General features: G+C 35.9%; 1 protein-coding gene across 1 annotated transcript; it reads right to left on the bottom strand.

Moving 5' to 3' along the window:
- Positions 1-2,475: 2,475 nt before the first annotated feature.
- On the bottom strand, positions 2,476-4,437 carry LOC146914965 (uncharacterized). Its single transcript, XM_085716236.1, has 2 exons — positions 4,303-4,437; positions 2,476-2,883 (listed from the first exon to the last, which is right to left on the bottom strand). The coding sequence occupies exons 1-2, from the start codon at positions 4,325-4,327 to the stop codon at positions 2,480-2,482; spliced, it is 429 nt and encodes a 142-aa protein (XP_085572362.1). The 5' UTR covers positions 4,328-4,437; the 3' UTR covers positions 2,476-2,479.
- Positions 4,438-9,039: the final 4,602 nt, after the last annotated feature.

Genomic DNA, 9,039 nt, shown 5'->3' with positions numbered 1-9,039 from the left:
AGGTTGAACCATATACACATCTTCATTAAGTTCTCCGTTCAAGAAAGTAGTCTTCACATCCATCTGGTGAATTTGTCAATTAAAATGTGCAACCAAAGCCATAACAACCCGAAAAGCATCCTTAGTAGAAACAGGTGAGAAGGTCTCCTTGTAATCAATTCCTTCTCTTTGACTATAGCCTTTTGCCACTAGTCTGGCTTTGTACCTTTCAATTTTACCACTTGGATTGCATTTAGTTTTGAAGACCCATTTGCACCCTACGAGTTTACATCCAACAGGTAACTCCATGAGATCCCAAACATCATTATCAGACATAGAAGTTAATTCATCATGCATGGCATTTATCCAATCAGAAGCATGAGGACAAGAGACTGCTTCATTAAAAGTGATAGGATCATTATCATGGAGATCAAACTCATGCTCTTGTAGGTATACAAGAAAATAATTTGAAATGGTGGATTTGCGTGCTCTTTGAGATCGCCTCAATGGAACTACTTCAGCAATATCATTTTGTTCAACATTTTGATCTTGAATATGTTTGGGTTCTTGTTCAATAATCAATGGTGCTGCTATATCATCATCTTCTTGAACATTGGGGATATTATTCTGAACAATTGGAATCACAATATCTGTAGGAAGAGTAACAAATGGCACAGGCAGAAAAGTACGATCTTCCTTAAAAGTAACTGGTCGTGACGTAGGTACCCCACTTTCCAAGTCATCCTCAAAGAAAACCGCTCGGTCAGATTCAATAACCCGTGTAGAATGAGAAGGACAATAAAACCTACAACCTCTGGAGCCCACACTGTAGCCAATAAAGAAACCACTAATAGTCTTCATATCAAGCTTCTTTTGTTGAGCATTATAATGTTTGACTTCAGCTTTACAACCCCATACATGAAAATGTTTTAAACTTGGCTCTTTTCCTGTCATAAGCTCATAGGGAGTTTTTGATACAGACTTACTTGGTACCTGATTAAGAATGTAAGCAGTAGTCTTCAAGGCGTCTCCCAAAAGAAAATCAGGCAATGTAGAATGACTCATCATGCATCTCACCATATCCAAAAGGGTACATTTGCATCTCGCTGCAACTCCATTTTGTTGAGGAGTGCCAGGCATAGAGCCTCAATTCCACATTCATCAAGAAATCTGGAAAACGGTCCAGGGTTTCTTCCGGTCTCATCATACCTACCATAATATTCTCCTCCTCTATCAGACCTAACACATTTGATCTTCTTTCCTGTTTTTAACTCAATAGCAGCTTTAAAAGACTTGAAAGCATCCAAAGAACTAGATATTTTTTGCAGAAGTTCTATCCAACCAAATCTAGAGAAGTCATCAATGAACGTTATAAAATACTTGTGTCCACCCATAGCAGCAGCAGTTATAGGTCCACACATATCAGTGTGAATCAATTGTAAGACATTCTCACATCTATTCTCTTTTGAATTCCTAGATTTTGGAGTTAACTTTCCTTTTAGGCAATCGACACAAGTTTCAAAATCAGAGAAATCGAGATTCGTAAGGATATTTTCTTTAATTAACCTTTCAATGCGAGGCCTAGAAATATGGCCTAAACGTTTATGCCATAACATTGATGAATTTTCACCTTTCATACTACACTTAGATCCAGTAACGGTGTTAACAGAGAATTCATCCATATTCAACATATATAATCCATCACGCAAAATTCATGAACATACGGGAGTAGATTTAAAAGAAACAATCAATTTTCCATTACCAAAATTAAAAGTGTAGCCACATTTATCCAATGCAGAAATAGAAATCAAACTCATTCTCATGTAAGGTACATAAACTGCATCCTTTAAAATTAAAGTGTGTCTAGAAGGTAAAAACAAGGAAACAACTCCTATTTCTAAAACAGGTACTCCAGCTCCATCTCCCACAATGACCTTTGCCTCGGCGTCACTTGGTTTCCTTAGGCTTGCGAACCCCTACAAAGAATTCACAACATGAATAGTTGCACCTGAGTCTAACCACCAAGTATCCAAAGGTACATCTACAACATTAGATTCAAATAGAGCTAGAGTTAGGAGTGTACCTTCTTTTGCAAGTTTCCTCTTCAAGAATTAACAATCATCAACCTTATGACCATATTTCTTGCAGTACTTGCACTCTCCCTTATACTTAAAAGATTTCTTTTTAGGTTTCAAATGTTCCACAACATTTATTCTTTTCTTATCATGAGAGTGATGTTTTCCTTTGTGATAGCTTCCCTTAAAACCTTTGGTACCAGTGGAAGAAGCAGCAGGATATTTCAAAGAAGCAGCAGGATACTTAGAAGAAGCAGCAGCAAAATGAACACTCTGAGATTTTGCCTTCTTAAAAGATTCCTCCTCTTGAGGGATGATAGCAATCATTTCATCAACTATCCATTCTACCTTTTGAGTATTATATTAAGTCCTCATGACATCAAAGTGTTTTCCCCAATCTCAACCTTAAGATCCTTAAGCTTGTTCTAATAGTGCATCAACTTCATGATGTGCTCTCGCACGCCGCTAACACCATCGTATTTGGTCTTGTCAAACAATGAGAGATACTCGCATTTCTTAGCCTTGTCAAAACGAGTGAATTTTTCACCAACAGCTTTCAAATAATCTTTAGCATTGTCACTTTCAGGAATGCTTTGCCTAATAGATTTCTCCATAGTGTACGTGATGACCTTAAGCGACTTCCTATTAGATTTTTCCCATTCTTTATGGAAAGTTTTCTGAGCTTCAGTGGACTCATTGGTAAGATCAGCTGGCTTATCAGTTCTTAAAGCTAAATCAAGGTCATTGATGGATAAGTAAAGATCCAAAGAATCTTTCCAATCCTCATAGTTAGTCCCGTTGAGAGTTTTCATAGAGCTAGGAAAAGAGACTGTCATGAAAGAAGAAGGAATCGTTAATAAAATATGAATAGAATGATTCCACATATACGCAGTCAAACTTATCCTTTAATAAAACTCTATCATATTATGATCTTAAAATAAATACAACAATAAGAAAACTTACATTACCAAGTCCAATATCGATAGGATATTTGAAAATGATAAATATAAGCATAAGGCATGAATAAGGTTATTGTATCATAACAAAATTACATTAATAATAATATACTGATAGGGTACAATTACTACTAACATAATATAGATCACAGTTACTACTAAATAAAAGTATGGTATAATTTTTTTTAGAGACAAACGATGATAATTATTTACTTGTAATTTATATTAATAATAATATATTGATAGGATATAGTTACCATTAATATAAATGAATTAATTGCTACATAATGAATTTTATTTACGCAATTAACATACATAACTCGCATAACTGCACTTGCGATAGACAAAGTTACAATTATACAAATTTACAATATCTATGCTCAAAAGAATTTTATAAGTTTATATCAAAGCATAGACAGGCCCTAAATATATTATAATTACGGTAATTCTCTTCAAATGGAAACCAAGACTACGTAAGCAAATTAATTGAATTTGGGCCCTACAGGTTGAACGTGAGTGTACAGCACAAACATATGTGCCTTATGGTGATTACACGCATTGAGTGTTCAAGTGAAAACAGAAACATGTGCATATGTATTATGCGTCAGAGTCCCAAATTAAGTAAGCGCGTGGGATACACGCACTGGACGTTACGCACGTCGGGGTTCTTTCGCGCATGTGAACACGCGCCTGACGGTTTTATAGTCCTTAAACGAGTCGAAATGACCCGCAACTAATCTGGTTGGATCTCTCTAGTTACAGGGTTCAGCACAGCAGAAAATTAAGCAGTTACGGCAAAAACGGCAAACAAAGAATACATGAATCGAAAATTTATTCAATCTTGTTTTTGCTAAAGTAAATATTGCAGTTAAACAAAAAAATACATGAATCGGAAGTTTTGATATCATAGAATCCAAGTGAATATTGAAGTCAATTGATTTTCATGCATATACACAAATTCAATTATGGATAAACAAATCGTTGATAAACATGGATAACAGAATTGTGTGTATATCATAGAACTGTACATTTTTATGGCAGTTGTGTTTTATAATATTCAATTTTAATGGATGACATACATACATGAACAGCCAGCAACCATAATGATCAATTGTGATAATAATAGAGAATTTCAATTGAAGATTTTCCACCGATTGCAATTATACAAACAGCCATATAACATATCTATTTGGCTTTGATACCAATTGAAGTATTTTATCATATTATCAAAATCATAGATATGGAATATAGCATATTATCAAACAGTATTAATTGACATCATAACCGTGTACCTTGAATGGTTGAAGAAGAATCCATGGAGACTTGAAAGTGACTTGAGAGAATTAGGTTTTGAGAGCTCTTCTGCCGCCTTACTGATTGAGTGTTCTTTCAGTTTCCATTGTGGCTAACCTAATGGGATAGTGGAGGCAGGGACCTCTCAAATGGGCTGACTAATAAAAACGGTCCAACTCATCACGGTTCGTTCACAATAAGCCCAATATAAATAGCAAGTACAATAAGATTAAATATTTAATACTATTTTAATAATTAATTAAAGTAAATCCAAAATATTCAACATTTCTTGCATTTTTCTTTTGTTTCCTTCTTTCATGTGCGTCTCCATTTCTTTCCCTGTAACATTTTTCTCATATTTACTTGAAATTTCCAATGGGTAACATCAGGGCCGTCTCAACAAATTTGTTGGCCCTGCTTTAGTTTTTAAGGACTGACAAAAAATTGAAATTTTGGGCCCCAAAATACTTAAAAAGGCACTATAAAAAAATTATTAATAAAAAACCCTCAAGTGGGAGTTGAACCCACTGACAAAAAATTGAAATTTTGGGCCCCAAAATACTTAAAAAGGCACTATAAAAAAATTATTAATAAAAAACCCTCAAGTGGGAGTTGAACCCACAACCTCACACTCTGTATTTCTGTATTCAAGGAGCACGCCACTGAAGCAGAGCAATTTATGTGATATAATTTCGCATTAACTCTATATAAACGCTAATTACGTGCTATACATATTAAAAAAAATATGCTTTGGGCCCCAAAAAAATCGAGGCCCGATGACATCGCCCTACCCCGACGGGCTATGGGCCGGCCCTGGGTAACATAGTATTCATTTTCCTGAGTGGTCATAGGCCACTATCGACTATTCATATTATTCTAATTTTCATTTGACAGGGATCCAGAGAATACACGGTAGGCGACAATTGCTTTCGCCAATTTCTAAGAATAACATGAAAATTCGAAGGAAGGCTTCTAGGTTGGTTTAAAATCAGAAACAATTGAAGCATTGAAGCATTCATGTTGTATGATGAAGCCTCCATCACTTAGGGTGCGTTTATTTCATGGATACACAATTTATTCCCAGGAATTATCTTTCCCTGGAATATAAAGGTGTGATTTTTATTCCTAGGAAAATATGAAAAAAGTGTTTGGTTAAATAATTTTGTTCCTGGGAATTTTGTTAAAAAAGAAACTGGAATAATTGAAATGTGTTTGGATTGCAAAATTTGTTCCTGGGAATGAATGATGTAATTCCAAATTTACCCGTTTAATAAGAAATAGAAAACCAACTAATTAACCATGAGCTGGAAAAAGAAAATTCTACAAAGAAACATTCAAGGAAATCAATTAGCAAGTAACCACATGTAAATGATGTGAATCCGATCCTTTCTGCATTATTATTTTTATGCATATGCTTTACGAAAATGGAGCCTAGTCCATGTAGACAACAAAGCAACTTATACGTAATTTTTGTTTTTTTGGGTCAAGAACTTATAATACTCTATTATTTATACACCGGTGACGCAATTGCATTAAGTATTAGAGAGTTTTTATTAGATGGTTACTTGGGTAACTTACATTCAGTTTTTTTTTATTAGAGGTTTTTTGATAGGAGGTTACTTGACAGTTTTGTGATTAGGTGTCAACTTCAATTAGTTATTGTTTTGTAATTATATAAGGTGAAAGACCTTCTCTGTACGATTGATTCATTCATTTTTATCAATAAATTCTAAAAGCATGTTACTTAATCCATTCAGTTTTTCTTCTGTTTTTAATGAAAAATCAGATTAATTAAAACTCAATATGGTATCAGAAGACTTTTCTCATCTTTGCTGGCGAATCTTCTTCTCTTTGTCGTTTGCGTTTATCGCTTTTTCAACATTTTTTTCATCATGGAAGATCAAGCAAATCCATTGTTTCTGCATCACTCGGATCATCCCGGGCTTCAACTTGTCACTCACGCCCTCACCGATTCGAACTATGGTTCTTGGCGGCGTTCTATGTTGATTGCTCTTGGTGCCAAGAACAAAGTAGGTTTTGTCAATGGAACAATTCCGGCACCACCAGAGGACGATCCACAATATCCCCTTTGGCTTCGCAACAATAACCTTGTTTCTTCTTGGATCTTGAATTCTGTTTCGAAGGAACTCACGGCTAGCATTATCTATTCCTCTACTGCTGCGGCGATTTGGTCTGATTTGCAAGAACGTTTTTCTCAACAAAACGGTCCACGCATGTTTCAACTTCGCAAGGATTTCATCACTTGTACCCAAGGATCGCTTTCAGTTTCAAATTATTACTCCAAAATCAAAGGATTATGGGAGGAACTTGCTGAATTTCGCCCCGTTCATCAATGTATCTGTGGTGGTGTTCAACCTCTCATCGACCATGTCAATCGTGAGTATGTTCTCACATTTCTTATGGGACTTAATGATAGCTACAGTCAAATTCGTGGTCAATTGTTGCTTCAGGATCCTCTTCCCACAATTGGACGTGCATATTCGTTAATTGTGCAAGAAGAGAAGCAAAGGGAAATTCAATCTCTTTCTCTTGCAACTCAAGAGCCTCAACTTTCTTGTGCTGTTCAATCTTCCACAAACCCCAAATTTAAGTCCTTTGGGAAGAAGGATCGACCTCTGTGTACTAACTGCAACATTCATGGCCACACCAAGGATAAATGCTACAGGATCCATGGATATCCTCCTGGATATCGAAAGGGAAAACCCTCATCAAGTGGTGTTGTGCAAGCAGTGAATGCCGCTGAAGTACCTCTAAGCAATCAACAATATAATCAAATGATTGCTTATATTCAGGGTCAAATGGCTCGCACTTCTGATGCAGGAACTAGTTCTGGCCATTTTCAAAATATTGGTATGAGTTATTCTTTACTACCCAATGCCTTTCCTATTTCTAATCCTTGGATCTTAGATTCCGGAGCCACTTCTCATATTGTTCAATCTCTTGATTTGTTCTCTGACTATCAATTTTTAACCAATAAATTTGTTTCCCTTCCAAATAATTCTAAAGTCTCTGTGACTGCTATAGGGACCATTTGTTTAAATAAACATTTAATTCTTCAAAATGTTTTGTATATTCCTGATTTTCAAGTCAATTTGATGTCAGTCAGTACACTTTTAAATCATTCCAAATACCATGTCACATTTACTAATAGTGGTTTTTTGATTCAGGACCCAGCGAAGGAGAGGGTGATTGGCAAGGGTGACCTTAGTCATGGCCTCTACTTCTTAGATCCTACATCATGTATAATGCTTGAATCAAATAACACTAGTCCTGCTGATCATACTTGTCTTGCAGTTAGGACTGTTTCTATTCCTGTTTGGCATGCTAGACTAGGCCATTTGTCTGATCAAGTTCTCAAAATTGTTCATAATAAAATTCCTAGTTTGTTTCCTTTGAATTTTACTTCTGTTTCTGATACTTGTCAAATTTGTCCTTTGTCAAAATTACATAGATTACCTTTTATAGCTCATAACAATCATGCCACATCACCTTTTGATTTAATTCATTGTGATGTTTGGGGTCCTTTTAAGGAACCTACCTATGATGGAATGCACTATTTTTTGACCATTGTGGATGATCATTCACGGTTTACTTGGATTCATCTCATGAGACATAAATCTGAAGCGCCTTCTCTGATCAAACTATTTTTTAAATTCATTAAAACTCAATTTAATGTCACTATCAAGGCAATTCGCACTGACAATGCAAAGGAGTTGCAGTTAACTTCTTTTTTGCAGGAACTGGGAGTTTTACATCAATTCTCTTGTCCACATAGGCCACAACAAAACTCTGTAGTGGAAAGGAAACATCAACATCTTTTGAATGTCGCAAGATCTTTGTTGTTTCACTCTAAAGTCCCACTTCATTATTGGGGAGATTGTGTAAGTACTGCTACTTACCTCATTAATAGAACTCCAGCTGCAGGACTGAATAATTGCTCACCTTTCGAGGTTCTGTACCATAAGTTGCCTGATTACTCTTTGCTAAGAGTGTTTGGATGTTTATGTTTTGCCTCAACGATTCCATCTCAACGACATAAGTTCTCTGCTCGAGCCACTCCTTGTATCATGCTTGGTTACCCCATTGGTGTCAAAGGATACAAACTTCTTAACCTTGAAACAAAGAAACCTTTCTTATCCAGAGATGTGATATTTCAAGAAAATGTTTTCCCTTATCACTCCCTCACTAACAATGATGATCCCTGTCAAAAAATTCCATCACCTGTATTGCCTATTTGCCTCCCTGATACAATGCCTGAAACACCCGATATTGATAATAATCCTGCACCTAATTTTGATGATGATCCTACTGCCGTTATTCCTCCTGCTCCTATTATACCATTAAGAAAGTCAACCAGAATCCGTAGACCTCCGTCATATCTTGATAACTATCAATGCAATGTAAAATATCCCATTCAAAATCACATTTCCTATGATCGTTTGTCTTCTACCTACAAGGAGTATCTCTTTCATGTTGACACTATATATGAACCTTTTTTTTATCACCAAGCTGTGACTAAACCTGAATGGAGGCTTGCTATGGCTGAGGAGTTAGCAGCACTAGAAGCTAATCACACATGGACACTCCAACCTCTTCCCGCTAACAAAAAAGCAATAGATTGTAGATGGGTGTATAAGGTAAAATACAAGGCAGATGGTTCTTTGGACAAATATAAGGCACGTTTGGTTGCACAAGGTTTTACTCAGCAAGCTGGA

Source organism: Medicago sativa, chromosome 6 (genome assembly GCF_051527215.1).
Source record: "Medicago sativa cultivar Bolivia chromosome 6, Bolivia_mono, whole genome shotgun sequence".
In the NCBI taxonomy this organism is placed as follows: Eukaryota; Viridiplantae; Streptophyta; class Magnoliopsida; order Fabales; family Fabaceae; genus Medicago; species Medicago sativa.
The sequence above is the reverse complement of the archived record's forward strand: the minus strand, read 5'-3'. Positions and strand labels throughout refer to the sequence as shown.

Bases quoted from the DNA above. Each gene is read 5' to 3' on its own strand.
- LOC146914965 (XM_085716236.1), bottom strand. From the start codon at position 4,327: ATGGATTCTTCTTCAACCATTCAAG. The intron at 2,884-4,302 runs GTACACGGTTAT...CTTTCATGACAG, and splicing joins TTCTTCTTCAACCATTCAAG to TCTCTTTTCCTAGCTCTATG.